Genomic DNA, 23239 nt, shown 5'->3' with positions numbered 1-23239 from the left:
GCTGCAGTGACTATATATATAAAACTAGGTAGTTCTTTGTCTTATCTATATTATCTGGTATAATGTTCAGTAGAAACAGTTCTGGGGTTAGTGGAACATTACAAAGCAGTATTTTTGGTAACAGAGTATGTACTGCTATCCAATACTGTTTCGCTACTCTGCAAGTCCACCACATATAGTAAAAGCTTCCCTGCTTCACACTTCCAACAGACATTTGGCACCTCTGTATAAATTTTTGACAATTTTTTCAGCATCATATGCCAGCTATAAAACATCTTATATATGTTTTCCTTAAAATTTACTGATTTTGTGAGCTTTATGTTATTTTTCCATATTTGCAACCATTGATCAATATCAATATCATGTCCTATATTTTGTGCCCACCTAATCATACATTCTTTTACCATCTCATCTTGCATTTTAGTTTCGAGCAAATAATCATACATTTTCTTAATTTCTTTATCATTTGAACCCAACAAAAGTTTATCAATTACTGTTTGTTCTCTGTAAAAGCCCTCTATTTTATCTTTTCTATACCTAGATTCCATTTGTGCTCTAGACCACCAGTCTAGATATATGTTTTATGTTTCTAACTCTTCTTTGGACCCTTATCTCACAATCCATTTTTAATAGATCTTGATAAAAGTTTCACTTCTGTCACGAGGTTATGTTGTGTAAAAGCCTCTATTGTGATACCCAGCCTAGGGTTTTTGTTTGTTTGTTTGTTTGTTTTGGGGGGGGTTAAATCTGCTGTATGATCTTTTTCCAAGTCCCTAGTAGGGCTCTTCTTATCATATGCGAGCTGAAACTTTTCTGCTCTTTATCTTTTTTTGTACCATAGAAAAGCATGCCAACCTAACTGTAAATCATGTCCTTCCAACTTGAGTAGTCTATCATTATCTAAAGTTATCAAAAGCAGGGATATCTTGAAGATGCGCAGTAGCCATTCATAAATAATTGTGTTGTATAAACATAAGGACCAATTGTAGTCCAGTATAAAAATAAAGCTAAAATTGGCTCCTGGTAGTCCATTTTGACTTACCATGCGTGAGAACTCCTGGGATCCACTGCTTCATCCAGGCAAGACAGATGTTTCCCACTGGGCGTACGGAGACAAAACAGTCCAGAAAATTATTAGCTGGAGAAATTTAATTAGGGATTGCAAAACTGTTCTCTCTGTTCTTTCTAATGCATTCTAATGTTATTCCATGAGAACCAGAAGTAGTACAGCAAGAATGGAGATGCAGGAAGTGGTATTCTTTAATGCTTACGTACAAACAAAAGACTGTTAGAATCAGCAGGCAAGATTAAGATTAAGACGGCTGTACTGAAATGTCAGTGGAATGGATCCAGACCCATTATTGAAATTAGTTTAAACTAATTTTACTAGAGACACTGTGAAGACGTCCTGGTAATGGTTGTTGTAGGTTTTTCAGACTGTTTGGCCATGTTCTGAAGGCTTTTCTTCCTAACGTTTCACCAGTATCTGTGGCTGGGATCTTCAGAAGACAGGAGTTAGAACTCTGTCTGTGTTCTGGTGTAGTGTGTGGGATAGTTGAGTATTTGTATCTGTGGGGTCAGCTTTTTGTCCTTTTCAGGAGATTGGGCGATTATAATGATCAGAGTGTTTTTTGTTATGGGTGTATTGCTGTGATAAAGGGGGGGTGATCTGTCACTGTGATTGATGGGTGTTGTTAGCTAGTCTTTTGTGTGCAGTGATCCTTGTGACTGGGCAGAATTTGTTGACCTTTTGCAGGTTGTATTTTTCTGTGCTGGGAGCCAGGCTTTGTTGAGTTTTAGACTTTCTTCTTTTTTGTTGAAGCTCTGCTGGTGTTTGTGGGTTTCAATGGCTTCCCTGTGTAGTCTAACATAATGACTGCTGTTGTCCTCCAGTACTTCTGTACAGTGGTGCCTCAATTTACAAACTTAATCCGCATTGGAATGGTGTTTGTAAGTCAAAATGTTCATAATTTGAAGCACCATTTCCCATAGGAATGCATTGAAAACCAATTAATCTGTTCCAGCCGAAGGAAAAAATCAACAAAAAATAAAAAGCACACAGCAAGCCCAATGGGAAGGTGCTCCATTGCTGAGGTTTAAGAAGAAGAAAAAACCTCCAAAAACAAGCACTAAAGCCACCTCTGATGCTGAGGTTTAAGAAGAAGAGAAAAAGTCCATAAACAAAAAGTAAGCCACCTCTGTTGCTGAGGTTTAAGAAGGGAAAAAAACCTCCAAAAATAAACAGCAAAGCCACCGACAACACAGCACAAAAACATACCCGCCCCAGCCAAAACCCACCCAGAACAGTTTTTTAAAAGGAGAAAACAGCAGCTGCAGACACACACACAAACAAACACGCTCAACTCCAAAGCAGGAGGAGGCAGCCCCAGGCTTCTGAGGACAACAACACGCTCTCTAACTGCTGAAAGTGAAAGAGCTACAGTACAAAGCAGCCTCATCGCCACCTACAGTTAAAAATCTGAATTGCCTGCCTTTTTTCCTTGCCTGTTTTTGTTCATAAGTGAAAGCTCCGTTCGCAAGTCGAAGCAAAATGTTGCGACCGGAGCTGTTCATTAGTCAAAATGTTCGTAAGTAGGGGTGTTTATAAGTCGAGGCACCACTGTATTTTGAAATAGAATTTCATGTCCAGCTTGTTTCAGGCCATGTTCAGCTACTGCTAATTTTTCCATTTGTTTTAGTCTGCAATGTCTCTCATGTTCTTTGATTCTGGTATAGATGCTGCATGTTGTGGTCCCAATATATACCTGGCCACAACTGCAAGGTATCCGGTATACTCCTGCAGTGGTGAGGGGCTCCCTTTTGTCCTTTGCTGACCGTAACATTTGTTGTATTTTTGTGGTGGGACTATATACTGTTTGTAGATTTTGTTTTTTCGAAAGTTTCCCCATGCAGTCCGTGACCCCTTTGATGTATGGCAGAAATACTTTATTTGTGGGTGGCTGGTTTTTCTTTCTTTCTTCAGTTCGGTGTTGTTTTCTCGGTTTGATGGCTCTTGTGATTTCATTCTTGGAATAGCCATTTGCCTGTAGGGCCCAATAGATGGTTGAGTTTGGTGCTGAGAAATTGAGTTTCATAGTTCCGATTTGCACGGTCTACCAGTGTTTTGATTATGCCTCTTTTCTGTCGTGGGTGGTGATTGGAGTTTTTGTGTAGGTACCAACCTGTACGGGTGGGTTTTCTGTAGACCTTGTGTCCCAAAAGGTCAGGTTTGCATATGACCATGACATTTAAGAAAGGGAATTGTCCCTCTCTTTTTCCATGGTGAATTGTATATTTGGGTGGATGCACATCCCTAGTCCCTGCAGTAGGCAAAATTTGAGTGCATAATTTGATCTTGCGTCTCTTTATAAGCTTGCTCCCCCTTCTTGAGTTCCTCTTCAGCCCATTGTGCCAGCGCCTTAAGGGCATCTGGCAAAAAACTTCCCGCCTCCGGCCAAGGGGGGTTGACTGGAAGCACGGAAGGCCAAACTTCGGTGCATAATTTAATAATGCATCTCTTTTTAAGCCCCGATCTTTTGCCTACAAGCCCTCTCCAATTATTTAACATGCAGCCCAAGGGCGTCCCCTTCTCGACTGCTGCCTTACTGGCGCAACGGCCCATATTTGGTCCTATGCCCAGCAAGTTATACCCTGCCCGGCCGGGTCTTCCTTATTAGAGCGCCTGGGACTCACTCACACTCAAGCCCGGATGAGCTTGACCCTGATGAGCACACACACTTGCTCAATCGCGCGCACTCCACTCAGGTCCTGTTCACTACACACTTGCGTTCACCTCTAAGCGTCACAGGCTCAGCCTCGGCAGAGAGGTGGGGCATCTTTGTAGTGAAGGGTAACCTCCAATCACTTCCCCAGGCCTCGCGGGAGTACCGTCTTTCAGGATTATCCCGTATCCTATGGTTCACGAAGAGCACCTGTCCCGGTACTCACCGTGGAGAGCGGGTGGCAGGCCAAAGGCCGGGGCTAGGTAGTCTGCGTCTTCCTTTGAGGAAGCCTCAGCTTCACCGGAAGGCCTTCCCGGCCAACGCACCAGAAATGTTACTCCCCAAAACGGGTCCTTTTATCCGGCGAAGAACACAGACTGAGATGCAAAGACCAGCTGTCTATTATGCCAATTTATTGAAATACACAGCTGGGGCCCAATCTCCTAAAATCAGAGATGAGCCCCGAACAACGAGAAGCATAATCATTATATAAGTTTCAATATACAGCGTTGGGGATAGGGTGTTGCAGAGGTCTTGACCTGATTGGTTCCTTAAACCCTTAACCTAAATCTCTCCTGATTATTGGCCAGAGAGGTTCCGTGGGTTTTCCTAATTGGCCGGAATACGATGCCCATATTGTGCCCTCGTGTCAGTTTTATCTCCCTTCTCATGTTTATGTTACATTTCTATGTATATGTAAAAGGTTCAAAGTTGTTAGATTGGAGGTGTTTTCGTTTCCTCCCCACGCATATTAGGGTCACCCATCTGGGGCATTTGTCTCCATAAACGTCCTTGAGGGCTCCGTCTGCTTAGGATTGAATGACCCAGTTGTTATTCTGTTTAGAGAAGAAGGGAGCCAAATATCTATAGCTATGCAGGGATGTTGTTCTATATTACCCTGTAATGTTTCCTGTGGTCTGTCCTATCTCACACTTCCAAAGCTATGATTCTATGGCATGAAAAAAGATGCCTGATCCAGGCTCCCTGTCTGTCTTCCTTGGTCTAGCTCATACAGTACAGATTTGCTGTGGAGGGAAGTAAACCCTTTCGCCCATTTCAGCCCCTGGGGGGAGGATGTCATTGATAAGCTGTATTGCAATCAGTTACATCAAGTTTGTGCTCTGAAACTCATCATGACACATGGATTGATGTTTCTAGATTATGGTAAGGATATCAGTAAACTGACAAATGGATTTCATTAGCACGTGCAAGGACCTGAGAAATATGTGGGTTCTAGAAGGAGAGTTAGCAGCTACACCTGATACAAGCTTAGTATTTTGTATTGATAGCTGCTTAATATAGGTGGGTTAAGAGTCTCAATGAAATGTCAGCTCAGTGGAATTTAGAAAAAAAGACAACACTCCGATTGCTATTACCAACTACCAATTCAGTCAATGGGATTTACCTAAGTGTTCGCTTTCACCAATTTATTCAATGGGTCTACACTCGTTGGGACTAATAACTGGATTTAAAACTAAATTTTTGAGCTGCTTGTTTTCATACTTGTAGAATAATTACACTGATAGTTTGCAGTTTTCATGCCTCTCCCTGTCCTCCCAACAAAAATATTATTTCTTTGCTCTTATCAATGTCAAGTTTTATACGGCACTCGGAGAGTGGAGAAATTTTAGCTTATTCATGAGTAGCAGAAAAATACTAATATCATTGTCAGAAAGAAAGAAAAACACAAAACAGAACCCCAGCCTGGCCATAGACTGTTGAAATCGCCCTTGCATGATGACGTACATGCCTGGATGGGGGCAGGGAAGAATCCACCGACAGTAGTGGGATAATCAGATCAGAGCTGATTTCCATCTCTAAGAATTAACAGATGGACTGACTCTTCAGACTTACATAAAAATGATTAAACAAAATCCTGTGTGATTTCTTTCGCCAGACAGGGCAGCTGGCAGCAAAGAAGGTTGAAAAATTCCACTGCCCTCACAGTGGAAAACTACAAGACCCTTGGTGTTATCATAGTCTGATGTAATTAATCCCCTTTTACCCTCCACATTTTGACTCTGAGGCTTCTACATGACCACTGAAATGAAATCAAAGCTTAGTAGTTTTGTAACTTTACAGCAGTGCATGCTGAGGGACAGCCAGGAAAGGATCAGCTGATGTCCACTGTATCTTGATAAGAGCTTTCAGGCACTGTAATGAATGCATAAGTAAAACACTTGTTTAATTGTAATCGGACATTTAAACGCTTCAGTAACAGGATTTGAAGAGGATAGCCAATTTTTAATACGTTAGAATTGTGTGTATAACAAAGAGAAGACAAAAACAAAACTATTCTGGCATCTAAAAGACTAACAGATTCTTCGTGGAATTGAGTCACCTTCCCAAACAGAGCTTCACCAAAAATTGTGTCTCAGTCCACAAAGCATTGGTGATGAGGTTAGAATGCTGGTCAACAATGTATACTCTTAAGGATGGGATCCCCTAAATCAGGCAGCTGGGGAATCTGGGTCTTCAGACGTTCTTGGGCTACAACATCCCTGGGCCCTCGCGAGCACAGCAAGAATGAGAGATTACAGGAGCTGCAGTTTGGCAAAATTTTGAAGGCCACAGATTCTTCATCCCTGCTCTAGAGTCTTAAATGCATGAAAAGACTGTTCTAAATCTTAAATCCTCTTTTCCTATTGTTATTTTCCCCCTTATAATGGGGAATTTTAATGGACAAAAATAACTACAAAAGTAATACATTTCTGCTGTTTACCTAGATTAATGAAACCTAAACATAAGAAGAGTATACTGATAAAGGACTCTGCTGCCCCCATCTGGATGCAAATGCTAAACTTCTCTCAAACCATCATTACAACAGGTTCTAACTAGCATCACCAGAGAAGTCAGTCAAACAACAGAATTAGTCTTCCCTCTCCCTTCCTCCCGCCCACCTCCCTTATGCCCCTAAATTAGATCTAAACGGTGTCTCCTCCAATGCTGTAGAACATTTTTTTTTGGAGCACATGGGGGACTGGATAGAAGAGAAGGAAGTTGTTTCACCAATAGTGCCCATTGTGTTTGTGGGCAGACCTAGAGTTCACCCAGGCTGTCGTACAAAATTTAGCATCTCTTCTAAAGCTCAGGAGAGGTAGTTGCCTTTCTGTGTTTCTCCTTCATGATCACATTTAGAGTTTTCGTGGTTTCATATTGCAGAATCTCTACTGCTGAAAACGGAAACATTAAATGAAAGAAAGGGTCCACAGCCCCGAGGCACATGCAAAACTCAAAGCTGAGTTGTAACATGAATGTGGCTTTTCTTGTTGCACAATCAGCTTTCTACTGGGTATGTGGAAGAACTTCTCAACCCATCTCATACAATTTTACACTCATTCCTCCCCCAAGCTAAAGTTCTTTTACATCTCTTATAGAATACCAATGGAATTTCGAACTATATGCTCTGTGCATATGAACATTCTCTCACACACACATGTACATGACTCAGGCAGCAGACACAGCAGGCGCAGAGGAGAAGTGTGGAGTTTTGTAAAATCAGGACAAAGGCACATAGCCTGGGGCTCTTGCCTGCCCTGTCACTCAAGTGGGGCAGGCATGCAGCCATAGGAGCTGCTCCTACCGGCTGCAAGGTCTTTGACACAAGAATAAGAGGTCTTATGGCACCTTAGAGACTGACAAATGTTATTAGGCATAAGCTTTTGTGCAGTGTAATTTCTTCAAATACAAGGAGTGGGGTACACATCCACAAAGACCCACGCCAAATAAAATGTGCTAGTCCTTAAGATGCCACAAAACTCCATTTGGTTTTGTTGCAACTGTCTTACTTGGGTACCCTCTTGTAAATTTCAACATACTAGTTATCATTTGCCTTTTTTTCCAGCAAGAGGCAAGCTAGCAGGCAGGTAGCATGACAACAACCATTCAGAAAGAGACTACGGCTTTTAGAATGCTTTTCAATTTGCAGCAGTGAGCATGCTTCAGTCTTATATTTGAGACTGAGGGCCTGACTACAGGACAAGGAAAACGGGAATTAACTCACATTCTTTCACTGTGAAGTTGCACTGGGGCATTCAATTCTCTCTAATATAAGTGGTCACCATAGTAGAGGAGTTAAAAACCCTTCTACTCCCAATTCTTCTACTCACTCAGGGGGGTGGGCTGGGGGCAGAACTGTTTTTAAAAGTAGGGACTTGGAGGAGGAGAAACAGGAAGGGATGAGTGTTCTCTCTCTCTCTCTCTCTCTGTGTGTGTGTGTGTGTGTGTGTGTGTGTGTGTGTGTGTGTGTGTGTGTCTGTGTCTGTGTCTGTGTCTGTGTCTGTGTGTCTCTGTGTGTGTGCGTGTGCGTGTGCGTGCGCGCACTCAAGCTCATTGTCCTCTCTTGAGAGGCAAGAGGCAAGGGGAAAGGTGCTTTGTCAAAGCACCATTTTGTGTATCAGGCCACAAGCTTGCTTAGCCTTTTTATAGAAAAGATGTTCAGAAATGCAGTCTGACAGCAAACCACAATTACATAGATTTGCTTTTGCATATCTGCTGCCATCCTGAACATCACGCCCCCAACTGACTATGTCACTGAAACACACACACATCTGTCTTTACAACAACATATCAGTTAGCTGCCTGGGGAAATAAAAAACATATAAATTGTTCTAGATAGAAAAAAGTAGAAGCCTCCCCCCCCCCAAAAAAAAGGCAGAGGGAAAAGGTCACTTTGGGACCAAAAAGAGCTGGACAATTTGATTCAGCCTTTGTGTCATGTAATCAGAAAAAAATAATACTTAGACTTGACCCATTTTATAAGCATAGCAAATTCCATTGTATTTTGACCATGTAGTTGCACTCTAACCAAAAAAGAGCAAAACAAAAACAAAAACAGTGCACACTATCTTGTTTATTATATCATCAAATACTTCTGTAGTTCTCACAAAGAGTTTTTACATTTCAGTGTGTTTTATAGTAATTGTTTTTATCTCGGTGAAAAACTCATAGGAATCTTTTGCTCCCTCTCTGCCTATCCCAGAGGCTTTCATACCACCAAAAGGCAAATTCAAGTCCCTGATAAGCCAGCAATTGGTCCACACCAAACCTGACCGGAGTCTCTTAGCAACACGATGAACCCGCCCCACATTCCTTGACCAGACAACGGCTGCCAGGCCATACTTGACTCCGTTGGCTCTCCGGATTACTTCCTCTTCAGTATCAAATGCCGTGATGCAGGTTACGGGGCCAAAGATCTCATCCTGCATGCAACTTGAATCATCTGCAATGGTGGTAATCACCGTTGGAAGCAAGAAATACCCATGTTGGTTTCTGGTTGGAAGATCCAAGCCATTGATTCCCTCTCCACAAAGTATTTCAGCCCCTTCTTCCTTAGCTCTTTTAATATAGTTCTTTACCTGAGGAGAGCAAGAACAATGACAATGACAGAAACCTTTGAGAAGCAGCTGCAATGTCCTTCTATTCATAATTAGAAGTGTGCTGATGTGTGCTTTTGGATTTCAGCTCCCAGAATTCCCCAGGCAGTAGAATTCCCAGAATTCCATTTTGGAAATTCCAGAATAGTAGCCTGAGGAATGCTGGGAGTTAAGGTCCAAAAACACCAATATTCTCATCTCTGTAGGTCTACCAAGAAATAGTGGGGAAAGGAGGAAATTGTGAACTGATTTGTAGTTCACATAAACCCTGTAAAGAAGAAAGTAGACTCCAGTTTCTTCTCTCAGATAAAGATCCCTAAGATTACCTATCACGTTGCAAGTTTCTGCATGATGATACTTAGATTCCAGAAATCAAGGTGTAGATAAATTTTAAATGTGTGGATTTTAAATGGTTTTAAACTGTGGATTTTAAATGGATTTAAATTACAAGATTTTAAACGAATTTTAAACAAAGTGGTAATTCTGTTATGTTTTTAGGCTGGAACAGTTGAAACCGTAATTGTTTTTGTTTAACTGGTCTAAGGACTGTAAAAAAATATGTATTTATGTACACAAAAAAGGGTTCATATGAACATATGAGTAGGGACAACACCTGAGTGGGGAAAGAGTTCTATCCTTGCCTTTCTGATTGTTCTTGTCCCTATGGGAAGAGGAGCTATCTGAAGAGGAAAATATTTGCTGCATATGGAGTTTCTCTACACGTTTGGGGGATCATGGAAAGAAATGAAGGCTTAGTGATTTCAAGTACTTTATGCTTAATTTTAGGAGTGACCTGATGCCTTGGTGTTACTGAACCTCCTCCATATTATGTCTTTATGTGCATATAAAGGGATATGAGAAAAATATACCTCCATTTTCTGAAGTACTTTCATCTTTAGCCATCAGAAACTATGTTGTACACCCTAGCTAAATATAAAAATATAACCTACCTTTGCTAAATGTTCTTTACTTATCAGTGGTCCCATGTCAACTGTGGGATCTGTGGGGCATCCAACTTTCCACTTTTTGACAGCTTCCACAAACTTTCTCAAAAATTCATGGTAAATGTTTCTCTGAACAAAGATTCTGCTGGTGCACAAGCATATTTCGCCCTAATGGAGCAGAAAGGTGGGTGAGAAAGAAATGCAGTTCAGTTATATTCGTTACTACCGTAATTTAAAAATAAAAATAGAAAGAGTAAGGTACAAGTTAGAATGACCACCACAGGTCATGTACAACAGAGGTTCAGCTCATACCACCTCAGACCTGATATTTTCAAAACACTTTGACAGATTCACCACAAACCCTAAGTTATTAAACATCAAGCAATGCAAGAATTATGTTTTTTGTCAATTGAAGACAGACTGTCGGAGACAGGTATAACCTACAAGTGGAAGCAGCACAGCGGTGGATATGAAAGTTAACATAATGAGAACTGTGGTTGAAGAGCTGAACTATACTGTAGCTATATTCAAAGTAGATGTCATTATTCACATCTTACTAGTAAGGCAGTGGTGGGGAGGGAAAGAGGCAACCCAAAGCAGTCTTAGAAGGCACAGTTTTGTGAAATTCTGAGTGTAACACCTTCTTAAAAAGTATAAAACCACAATTTCCCTTTTCAGGCAATATGTCTAATTTTTTTAATGCCTTAATAGAGAATTTCGATTTTAGTGCCTCTCAAGATGATCATACTAGAAAGATCCTGCTTACTTTTTCAGGACATTCCAACATGTTGACTGAAATCCTGTTGTGCAAAAGGTGTAACTGAGAGGGGAACTGCTGTAGGTTAAGATATCTCCAAAGGCATTACATGTTGCACACCAACTTGATCAGGTATATAGAGATGTCTTAATTTATGGCAATTTGCCTCTAAAAGTTACACTTTTTGCTTAACTCTACAATAGAATTTCAGACAGCATTAAAAATATATATATTTCAGGACAAGTTGGAGGTTTTGAGTTTTTTCTTCTTCTTTGCTGCTGCCACCAGATTTAATGTGACACACACTATGTTTCCTGACTAACAACTAAATTATAATGCCAGGGAAAGTCTCATTTAGTCAGCCTGCGGAACAGATTTGACTGCCACCAGCACCCCCAAGTCCACTAAGAGCTTCAAAGGGCTGACAACCTCTGCATCTATTTATGTTTGGCAGAACAGAAGAACAGCAGAATGTTTGGTAGAGGGCATTCACAAAAGATGATTTTTGTAAAACCTTTGGATTGTTGAAGGTGTTGTTAAAACTCATATGTGCTTTGTGAAATCAGTGTGTGATTTTCAAAAATAATACTATGCTGAATGATGAATGGATTTGGCCATGTGCCATTCCTTGCCTTAAAAATGCCCAACCATAGTATACAGATGATTCTCTCTCTCTCTCTCTCTCTCTCTCTCTCTCTCTCTCTCTCTCTCTCACACACACACACACACACACACACACACACACACACACACACACACACACACACACACACACACACACACACACACACACACACACACACACACACACACACACACACACACACACACACACACACACACACACACACACACACACACACACACACATCCCATGTGTGATGATAATTATCAGTTTTCCCAATATGGAAAGTTGTAAAACCTCTAACCTGAGACCATGGTTTTGCATGTGTGCAGGCAAGGATCACTTGCTAGACTTCCAGCATTCACCAGCAAATTGATCCCCAATTAAGCAAACATGGGTCAGATCACACATGTGTAGGCAAATGTGCACTCCTTCCTCTTACAATGTTACCCCCTCCAGTTCTACATGCCTGAGACATCTGTCATGTAAATAATGCCATGCTATCTCCCATAACATTGCAAAGAAAAGTAGGCTAATTTCCCAAAACTTTATGTTAGGGAGGGAAATTGATGTGTCTGCTTTGTGCTACCAAGCTTCCCTGAGTAGTCTTCTGCTCCAGGTATATTCACCCACACCTAGTGGTTGTAAAGACCTTGATTTTCTCACCTTCAATATTGTATTATGAGCTACCCATATTTGGGGGTTGTTTGGCCTTGAATTGACAATGAGTTCTATTTGTTTTAAAAAACAATAGCGATAACACTACAAGGGGAGAGGAAAAGTGCAGAAACTGTTTAGTTGATATGGATCAGCAAAGCTGCCTACTTGCATTTTTGGCCTGGCTGCAGCGATTACAGTGAGGAGAACCTATATTTTGGAGATACCACGATGAACATCCACACTTTAGTATTTAACACTACATTTCTGGCAGCTAGGCCATGATTCCCAAGGGGCTTTGTAATAATCAGCATGTATGCAATGATTTCACATTCTTTTAAGAAACACCATATGCATAGATATACCAACATTAAGAAATTAGGAGATAATTGTTATACCAACTCAGAGCACTACGCGAAAGCTGAGAAATAACCAGCCCACAGTGAACTTAGTTATGGGTAGGATCCTTAAACATCATCACTTTGAGTATTAAAAGCACAGTATTCACCAAGATCATTGTGCTGGATAAAAGCCTTGGAGTCAATTCTTACTGTTCAAAATGGCACATTGACTGCACTCAGTTCTGTTATGAAGTCATTGCATATCTCTGAGCTTCAGAAAAAAGAAATTAAACTTTTTGTGTATAGTGACTTGAAAATTTGAGTTTATTTGTCCATACCTGATTAGCAAAGCTGGATCTTACACTGACAGGAACACATTCATCCAAATTGGCATCGTCAAAGATGATAGCTGGATTTTTGCCTCCAAGCTCCAAGGAGAGCTTCTTACAGTAGGGAGCACTCCTTTCAATGATACGCTGTCCAGTAAGTGTACTTCCAGTGAAGGAAATCAGTGACACTTCAGGATGGGAAACAAGAGCATCTCCAGCTTTGGGACCACTCCCAAATACAATGTTCACCACACCCGGAGGAAAGCCTCATAGGAACAAAATGCACAAAACACAAATAGGCATATGATAACCACAAGTTGCAATCTTATATATGCATGTAAGCTAGGAGCAGGCACCACTGAAAATAACGGGTTATGGAACAAATTCTAAATAAGGATGTATATTTCTGCACTCTTTGTAAACTTGGGAGCATTGTGCTTTGAAGTACTTAAACCATATGGTTGTATACATGTACAGAATAGTATTGTCTGTATGTGACACTGTTACTTCACCTGAAATTGTTCATTCATACACAAAAATATAAGTACTCTTATTATCTAATGTCATAATTCATCACTTTTACACACTAGATACATATTTTTGTTAACAGTAACATACTATTGAAATAGTGTGGTGTTGTGGTTAGAGTGTTGGACTCTTGACTGAGGAGACCTGGGTTCAAATTTTTGCCCAGCCATGGTAGAAATTAACTGGGAGGATGGTGATGGCCTGGATTCATCCCATATACCTTCAAAAATTCTGCTAGGGTTGCCATACATTGAGAGTGACAGGACACCACATAAAGCAATCTATTAAACAGGTCTGCTGTGAAGAGAAGCATTTATACAGAGAGACATGATGAAACATATCTGCTTCTATTGTGTTACTTCTTATATCAACATTTAACAGAGTGGTTTAAATTAAGAAATACGGCATTATGCCAAGTCCTTCGCTGCATTTTCAGAATTACCTGCTTTACTGAGAAGTTTGCACATCATCCAAGCAGTGACTGATGTGATTTCACTGGGTTTGGCAATTACAGTGTTTCCATATGCAATGGCTGGGGCAATTTTCCAAGTCAGCAAGTAAAGTGGCAAGTTCCATGGACTAATTAAGCCGGCTGGTAAAGAAAAGAAAGTAAAGAGGCTAGAGAAGACTTGTATGGTTGCTTTAACAAGAGGCAGGAAAAGTCAAATTCTCCCAGCACTCAGCTAAAGTGAAAAACATGACTGTCCTCCACAGTTTTCTCCTCTTGCAGCATGCCCTGGCAATTACAGTGGGGTCTTGACTTAAGAACGGCTCGAGTTAAGAACATTTTGACTTAAGAACCACTCTCATAGGAAAATATTGACTTGACTTACATACTTAGATTTGAGTTAAGAACTGAAAAAAAAACTAGGTGGGAGGCAGGGAAAGTGCAAAATGTGAACTTTCAGTTAACTGTTGGCCAGTGAAAAGGGTGCCTGTCTGCTTCCTCACTCCTCCCAGCGTTTAGAGAGTGGATTGGGAGACAGTCTTCGGACTGCCTGGTACTGTACTGCCTGGACTGTATTTTCCCTGCCTTCCCTGAACCTTTCTTGACCTAAGAAAAAAAGAAACAAAATATCCCCCTCTAGTGGTTGAAGGCGGAATAGCAGCTTCCCATTAATTTCTATGGACGGAAAAGAGCAGATACGGATCAAATGGTTTTCAATGCATTCCTATGGGAAATGCAGATTTGACCTGAGAACTTTTTGACTTGAGAACCGCCTTCCAATATGGATTAAGTTCTCAAGTCAAGACCCCACTGTATCTGTTCACAAGGACCCACTTCATTTGGCATTCTAGACTGGAAATACTCACCTCTATGTGCATATCTCATCTCTATACATTCTTTTGCATAGGAGTAACAATGTATGCCAAGACTTACCTTTTATGATAAAGAATTCTTGGAAGATTTAAGTGAAAAGCTCTGTCACACATGTGAAATTATTAGAAGCATTCTTCTTGAGCTGTGATTTTATACTTGATTAATACTTTAATTAATACTTCAACTTCTATCAAAAACAATAGACTCTCTAAATATAAGCATAGCATTCCCTTCACATGAGCAATGAGTCATTCTCAAAACTGAAAATCTGGCTTAAGAGAAAAGTTAAGGATGGTCCAAATTTACTTATTCATCTCCCATGAAAATTCTAAATTAAGGTTTCTAATTAGATGAGAGTAGTAAAAACAAAAAGAAGAAAAACTTCTAAAACTAGAATCATACAGCCATTACTTTTGAAAAGCTATGAATATAATCTCAGGCAGATACCAAATCGCTCTGTTGATGGCTGCTGTCTGAGCATATAACTGTGTACAACATAAAATAGACCATTATCATCATGATCATGATTTTAATTCTGAAATATATATTGCCACCTGGTGGTTGATTTGCATACTTCTAGAAATAGAAAGCACATTTTACTAGAGCAGGGGTGGGCAATTAATTTCTATAGGGAGCCACATGAAAAATCTGAACTGTGTTCGGGGACCGAACCAACTGCACTTAAAAATAAAAGATAAGCAACTGACCAACTTTAGACAAAAAGCTATAAATGGTTTTGATGTTCAACTTGTTCAGTGAGAGAAATCCAGTCTGTTTTGGGCTTGAATAAGTGCTTGAACACCGGACTGGAGGGACCGGCGGGGTGGACAGGAGCAGCTCGTGGGCCATATGTGGCCCTCGGGCCGCACTTTGCCCTGGTCTGTACTAGAGGAACAAAGTATGTCACAATTTTCAGAATGCATGTTTAAATGCCTGCATTTTCTGTCTATAAGTAGCATGAGCAGACTTTCCCTCTTTACTGGAAAATCTCTCCCTTGCTAGGGGGAGGATTTCTATGACATTTCACATTTTCTCTGCATCCTACATTTCTCATCAGATTACTCATAAAAGTGTTCATAAACTCAAACATAGGTTGCAGGGGGGGGGGAATAATATGTCATAGAAATCTTCCCCCTACTAATTACTTACGTACAATGCAGATTATTTCTGTATGTGCCCATGCACATGTGCCAGTGCGTAGACTGATTTGCAAACAGTAAAATGAAAGAAATCGCAGGTAGCTGGATAGCTTTGTGAGAGGAACCATCTAGCTATGGAGCCTGGGGTTGGGAATTTAATTCCCTGCTGTGCCTTGTAGGAGAGGAGCCAACCTGTGTGGACACAGGCAAGCCACAGGTGCCCAGAAGAAGGGAATGGCAAACCACCTCTTAGTATTCTGTAACTAGAAAACCCCAGAAAGGGTTGCCCTAAGTCACATTTGACTTGAAGGCATTTTAATTAATTAATTACATGAATATTCTGATGTGTCTTGAGCTGGACTGAAACAACAACAACAACAACAACAACAACAACAACAACAACAACAACAACAACAACAACAACATGTTGTGAGGTCAATCTCACTCACCTATGGTGACCTTTCTCAGGGTTTTCTAAGTCCTCAGAAAAGGTTTACCCTTCCCTTCTTCAGGGACCACCCTAGGACTGTGCAGTTTGCCCAAGGTCACCCAAGATGGCTTTCCGCTGGGAAGCACAGTGAGGAATCAATCTCCCAAACTCTGGCTCTGCAGCCAGGGGTTCAACTCAACGTACTGTGCAGCCAGCTAGTTACTTTGTCAGGCAGTCTGAAATGTGAAACAAGGTTTCGGGCTTCCATTTTAAAACTATAGCCAAGCCCCCCCCCCCATGTTTAGATAAAGCAAGGCTTACTACTTCAAATACCAAGGTTTGGGCATTATTAGAATGATGGAGGGCAAAATAATTAATTACATACTCCTACTAGGAGTGAGGATACCAGTTAGATGTTCTATATAATGTGGAAAAAAAACATTTTGAGCCATTTTTAAATAATGAAGTTAGCGAACATAGCAGTCACTATTATAGCTCTCTGGCTCAAACATTGAACTTCTCAGGTTGTACCATAGTCCAGAATGACTTACAAAATGACATAACCTTTTTTTTTTGTCCATGGAGGAATGAGCAATTAGCGCCAGAAGTGGGACAAAATGAATGCACATGACAAGCAAAACATCTTTCAAAAGCTACTTGAAACTATTGCTGTAGTGGGTTGTATAGTTTGTTGTTCAAAAACTGTATTTGAATAATTTTACAATATGGTTTGGAAAGTCTAATGGCAACACACACACCATACATGGGCCAAATGGCCCCAGAAGACCTGAAGGCACACTCTGCCTTCAGGTCTTCACCTCAAGTGCTGCAGTTTGTTTCTCCCACTTTTGGGGTTTGGCTGTTCCCATGCCTCTTCCCACTTCACCATATGAGCAAGGGGGCGGGAGGGAGGAACAAGGCTAGAGTAAGACTCCCCACCATTTCCAATCAGCTATCAGAGAGAGAAAGCAGGAGTTCCTTTGTCATGGTTACCTCAAGACTTTGTGGGCCAGATGAGGAGTTTCCAGAAAATAAACTTAGGACCACAGGTACAGAAAGAAAGGTACAGCCAGGCACACTGTATTACTCATACAACAGACTAAAATAACACTCCCCACAAGCGACTGCATATGGCTTCTATTTGAAACCGGAGCATCAGTCCTTTGGAGGGGGCTTACCAATTCCCACTGGTGTTCTCTCAGTATAATGCATGCAGCCCATGTGGTCCATCTGAGTACATTCGGTTGTCTGGTGAAGAATGGATGATGAAAAAAAACGGAAATTGTATACCGCCCGAGGGATGTCTACTGTTCTGGCAAATGTTATTGTTTTCCCTGGAACAGAAAGATACTTAATGCATGCTGCCCCATGCATTACAAACATTGTTGTAGTCCTTTTGAGACAGATTTTCTCAATTTAATTTTCAGACTGATTTTTCTGAGGGTTGCCATCCGGCAAAGAATGAATGAAAAGAAGTTGCAGGGGTGGGTAGAGTTCCTAAAATGTAAAATAACCAGATAGAACAGTGGTTCTTAACCTTTGTTACTCGGATGCTTTTGAACTGCAACTCCCAGAAACCCCAGTTAGGACAGCTGGTGGTGAAGGCTTCTGGGAGTTGCAGGCCAAAACTCCTGAGTAACCCAAGGTTAAGAACCAGTGAGATAGAAGAGGAACATTGCCGCAAAACAAAAGAGCATCAAGGAACAATGTATAAATTCAGAAAAGGACAGTCTCTGGCAACACTTTTCCTTGTGAAAACATGTCTTTGATTTCCGTGGGTTTAAAAAGAACATCAGCACAAATCACACAATGTACAATAGCACCTATTCCCTGAAAAATAAATGTGAATATGCTTGGCATGTTGACAGCTACATGTTAAAAATGCATGTATGTCCTCTTCTCAGGATAAATGATCACATCACCTTGTTCCATTTCTTTGGAACAGCGATTTTATAAATCCCTTCCCTCAAGCAACCATTTTGGAGATAAGTGCAGCCATTTCCTGAGTGTCCTTGCTACCCAAAATCTTGTTTTGAAGACAGTCTATACAACTGTGATATGGTAGAGTGGCCTATTTTCTCTAAGAAATAGAAACAAGTAATATGTTTCCCCCTCTCCACCCCAAATGTACTGAGTCATTCTGTGGAACCAATGTTTTGATTATGTACCTAGCTTCTGGGCTCATGTGTCACTGATAGGCATTCCTTCACCACTGCTATCTTCACCACTTAGTGACTTAGGAGGACGGGCCATTAACTCCCCACCCCATTGTGGTGCAAATATGCCATGCCATCTTTGGTGCACCAAACATTACCATCATATTTACTATGAATTCTTTTTGAAAGTCACTGGTCACTTTTTGTGAGACTAGAAGTTTGAGAAGAAATCCCAGTGGAAACAGCTTCCATGGAGGTGGGACAGAAGCAGGGCAACTGTCAGTTTAATGAGAAATTGTTCCCGCCTAGAGTGGTCTTAAGTGACTAGATAGGGGGGATATAAATAAAATGAATAAAAATATATAAATAAATAATTTTCTTCCCCCTTGATGAGACATGAAAGTATTTTGTATTATCTGCCCAAACTCAAGAGGTGATTTTGCATGACAATGAAAGACAAACAGCTTTGCAATGAAACGTGTGGATGCATTTTATTAAACACCCCCAACATTATCTAAGTTCCAAAACCAATTTCCTGGGTATTGAAGCCTCTGCCCATTCATGCTTTAATTTCATATATTTAGGTACCCCACTTCCTTTGCTCGGCCTGTCATCTGGAAGTATTGCTCCCACAGGCTTTTGTCTTTACCTTGATCCTTTGATTCTGCTTGTGCAAATAATTCCAAGTCATCTTCAATAAGGTCTGCTAGCTTGCTAAGTAGTTTTGCCCTTTCTTGAGGACTTTTGGAAGACCATCCTGGGAAGGCATTTTGGGCAGCTTTGACAGCAGCGTCTATCTTGAAAAGGGAACAAAGAGATGCTTGTCCAGTAACGTTTGGGCAACATTCAACACCCATCGGGTGCTAACAGAAATCATGTAAAGGAAGAAAAACATTGTAGTGCGATTTCTGGATGCATTTGTTCTATGGAACTTAATTTGGGCAGAGCTCAGAATTTATTTGGACATTTACGTGACCTCTGAAATAAATGACGATATCCTTGACATTATGTGCCTCTAGGTGGCGGTGTTCAGCTTTTCCCTTCTCCCCGGTTTTTGCCTTTCTTTTTATTTCTACATTTACAGAGGCCTTGTTTTGTTTGCTTGTTTTTGTTCTTACACTTCTATGTACTTTACACTTTTAAACCCCTGATTTTCTGGCCATTGCAGAGATGCATCAAGATGCAGAATACAAATAACAAAACGGGACAAGAGAACGTTAAATTATAGACAGCTGCTCAGATTACAAAGTGCAAAGAGCTAGAAGCAGTAAAATAGTTCCCAACGTGCCTCTGAAGAGATCTACGTCCTCACTCGACACTGGAAAGGACATAACGTGGACACAATGTGAACTTACCTGTGGCGGTGGTTATTCCACAGGCAGAAAGATGCACCAGTGAAAAGTGGGAATGGCCACAAGCAAAACAAGACAGTGCTCCCACACCTTTGACACTTCAGTGAAAGCTGGCATTTCTGGATTTGTTATGCAGATAAATTCCACTGACATTCCCCCTTCCACTGTAAAAGTACAAGACCGCTGTCTTCTTTTTTATAGGGCAACCTTTAAAATGGCTACCTCCCCTGGTAGCCATTTAGTTTCACTTCACGCTGCAGGAGTACCTGGAGGAGAACTTCAGATGGAGACCTTACACATGGGGTTAACTATAAGAGAATTATGTTTATGGAGATATTCCTTTGTTCAGAAGTCTAGTTTAAAGGCTAGCTAACATAGTGCTCCGGAGGCCTGGATTCCTCAGCCCTTCAAAACTCAATGGGGGTGGAGAGTGGCCATGGTAAACTTGTCCTTGAACACGCTACCTAACCTACCTTGAAAACCCTGTTTGGGTTGCCTTGGGCCAGAAACAACTTGATGCCAGAGAACAACAAACAAAGCTAGCTAATTCCAGTGAGAACAAGGTATCCACATTACAGAGCACTTTACAGGATTATATGCCAGACTGTGTCTTGGAGTAAGCCAAGACACAAAGGTACGGTAAATAATAACAGAGAAATCATTGGAAAGCATTTTGCCGTTTTTCACAGTCTACTCAGAATGCACCTTAAGTCACTAATTCAGAATAGCAATTTTTAGAGGAAGAAATAGAAAGGACTACTGTCAGGAATATAAGATTTGTGAGGGAATCTGTTACAAATAAGGGAGAGACACGAAAGTCATGTCCCTATGTTAATAAAGCTGACTTTTTTCCTTGGCTGTTGATTAAGAAGATGAAAAGACAGACAAGAGGCCTGCAAGAGAGAAGGTGGGTTTTCTAAAGGCTCAATTTGTGGCCTTAAGTATGAAACAAATGCATTTGAGGAATAACCCAAGAGAACTGGGATCCAGGGAGTGTTACAGAAAACAAAAGAGAATCAAGGAACTAGCAGACTATGCCAGGTATTATGTACAATAAAAAAATACATGGAATGAAAGGTAAATAAGATTTGTTTAAATGTTAGACTCTGCAAAGCTCCCTCTGTGGAGCTAATTCTCTTCTCCTTGTTGTATGCCATTTAGGCCAGCCTTATTGTGAGGAAGAATGAGGCACCTAACTGAAGCAGCTGATTTGAAGGGCAGAATTTTGTTAGAAATTTAATTTATTATTGTTGCAATTTTACTGCCTGGAAGAGGGAAACAGATTTAAGGGCATTTACAGGATTTTCTGCCTCAGATGGTGAAATTATTTTGTCCAGCTGCGGATACTATGTACCTTCACTTATGGGTTGAGATGGTTATGTGTTGCCTTAGGCTGAAAAATGCCTTAGGCCAGCTGTGGAGTTATCCAGAGGGAGAACAAACAGGTAGAGAAGATCCAGGAGGAATATAGCTCTGGCTATTAAGTACTGTAGTAGCCAGAAGCAGCAAAGGCCAATACTGATGCGCTGGATATCGGAAACACTGATGACTTGAAGGTGTGGATACTTTATACTCACATGTTTTAAATGGTGCCTGGCTGTTTGATCAGTGATCTACTATTTTTGTTTATATGTGCTATAGCACATGCAAAAGGACTTAGAGACTTCGAGGTGCTTGACCCTATCTACAAAAGGTGCGAAAAGGAGAAACCTGGGAACAACTACAGGCCAGTCAGCCTGACATCAATCCCAGGGAAAATTCTGGAACAGATTATAAAGGGGTCACTATGCAAACACGTAGAAAACAAGGCAGGAATAACTAGAAGCCAACACGGATCTGTCAAGAGGAAATCGTGGCAGACTAGTCCTATCTCAGTTTTTGATCAGGTAACCTCCCCGATAGACAGAGGGAATGCTGTAGACATTGTATATTTTGACTTTAGCAAAGCTTTTGACAAGGTGCCCAATGATATTCTGGTTAGCAAGTTAAGTAGATATGGGATGGATATAACAACTGTCAGGTTGTTGGTTACAGTTGGTTACAGATTCATACTCGGAGGGTGATGATTAATGGCTCCTTATCAAACTGGGAGGAGGTAACAAGTGGGGTACCCCAGGGCTCAGTCCTGGGCCCAGTGGTCTTCAACATTTTACTAATCACCTGAATCAGGGAATAGAGGGAATGCTAATGAAATTTACGGATGACACAAAATGGGATGAAATAAACTAACATCCTGGAAGACAGAAACAAAATTCAAAATGATCTAGATAGCCTTGAGCACTGGGCTGAAAACAACAGAATGAAGATCAACAGGGATAAGTGCAAAGTACTGCACCTTGGAAAAAGAAGCCAAACACACAGTTACAAGATGGGGGAATACCTGGCTCAGCAATACTACGAGCAAGAAGGATCATGGAGTCATTGTAGGTCACAAGCTGGAGCCAGTTCTGAACACCACACTTCAAGAAGGATGCTGACAAATTGGAACAAGTTCAGAGGAGGGCAATAAGCATGATTAGGGGGCTTGAAACTAAGTCCTATGAGAGGAAAGACTAAAAGAACTTGGCATGTTTGATTTGAGTTAAGCAGTCACTCTGGATTGTACTGTAAATATGTTCTCTGCATATCCAACACACAACAAACCAGACAACAACCTTCCACTTAGATATAGAAAGGAACTATAAAAGCCCAAGGTTCCAGAATGCAAGTTTAAACTTTAGCAGAATCACTAGTTACACTTCAACTAGTGCTTATGTGTACTTTGCAAATATTTGGCTAAGGGAATCTGAAGGTTAAAGTTCAAATTGCAAAAGTCTATGTAGACAGGAATATTACATTTTCAGCAGCAGTCACTAACTGTACAGACAATCTGACTTTTATTTAATTCTGTACTTTTAAAAGTATTTTAAAGGAATGACACACATAGTGCAGTTCATTATTGATAAACATTTGAGCAAATTATCAGTGGCCTTTCCTCTTTGCCTTACTATTGACCCCCCATATCCCCTCCATCCCGTGAAACCCTGATTGTGAAGAGAGTTCAGAGGAAAGCATGTTCCACTGTGCACTACAGACTTAGATAGCTCACTAGTGGAAAACAGGATATATTGGTGACAAATTTTTTTAAGATTCCAAAACCGCTGTCATTGAGAGTCTGCAAAAACAGCTTACTAGTATATTTTTAAAAAAAACAAATAACATAATTTCCATAGACTGGTAAATTGCTGCCAAAGTTTTAAAACCTAGTCTTAAAATTGACTGCAAACAGTAATAGAACATGCCTTTATGTTCATTCTAGAGGCTACCATGAAAAAGAAAAAGCCAAACATAAATTCATGCAGAAACTCACCTCTTCTTGGCCACTATCTGGTACCTTGCAATAGACTTCTCCTGTGGATGGATCATAAGAATCTAAATAGGAGGAGCAGGGAACAAACTGGCCACCGATATAATTCTCCAAAACTAAGTAAGTCTTCCCGCTCTCCATTATAACTCAGTTTTCATCCCCAAGCATTCCCACTGGACTGCTAGTTCATAGTGCAGACCTGTGTGTAAGCTTGAAC

The 23239-nt window shown here is 40.8% G+C and overlaps 1 protein-coding gene across 2 annotated transcripts; it reads right to left on the bottom strand.

Moving 5' to 3' along the window:
• Nucleotides 1-8554: 8554 nt before the first annotated feature.
• ALDH8A1 (aldehyde dehydrogenase 8 family member A1) lies at nt 8555-23239 on the bottom strand. Of its 2 annotated transcripts, XM_020779709.3 has the most exons (7): nt 23026-23238; nt 18974-19121; nt 17347-17502; nt 13721-13870; nt 12760-13016; nt 10048-10209; nt 8555-9079 (listed from the first exon to the last, which is right to left on the bottom strand). In XM_020779709.3, the coding sequence occupies exons 1-7, from the start codon at nt 23161-23163 to the stop codon at nt 8618-8620; spliced, it is 1473 nt and encodes a 490-aa protein (XP_020635368.3). In that variant the 5' UTR covers nt 23164-23238; the 3' UTR covers nt 8555-8617. The 2 variants fall into 2 exon arrangements, with proteins under 2 accessions (XP_020635368.3, XP_020635374.3); XM_020779715.3 differs by lacking the exon at nt 17347-17502 and having other exon boundaries at nt 23026-23239.

Source organism: Pogona vitticeps, chromosome 1, assembly GCF_051106095.1.
Source record: "Pogona vitticeps strain Pit_001003342236 chromosome 1, PviZW2.1, whole genome shotgun sequence".
Lineage (NCBI taxonomy): Eukaryota > Metazoa > Chordata > Lepidosauria > Squamata > Agamidae > Pogona > Pogona vitticeps.
The sequence above is the reverse complement of the archived record's forward strand: the minus strand, read 5'-3'. Positions and strand labels throughout refer to the sequence as shown.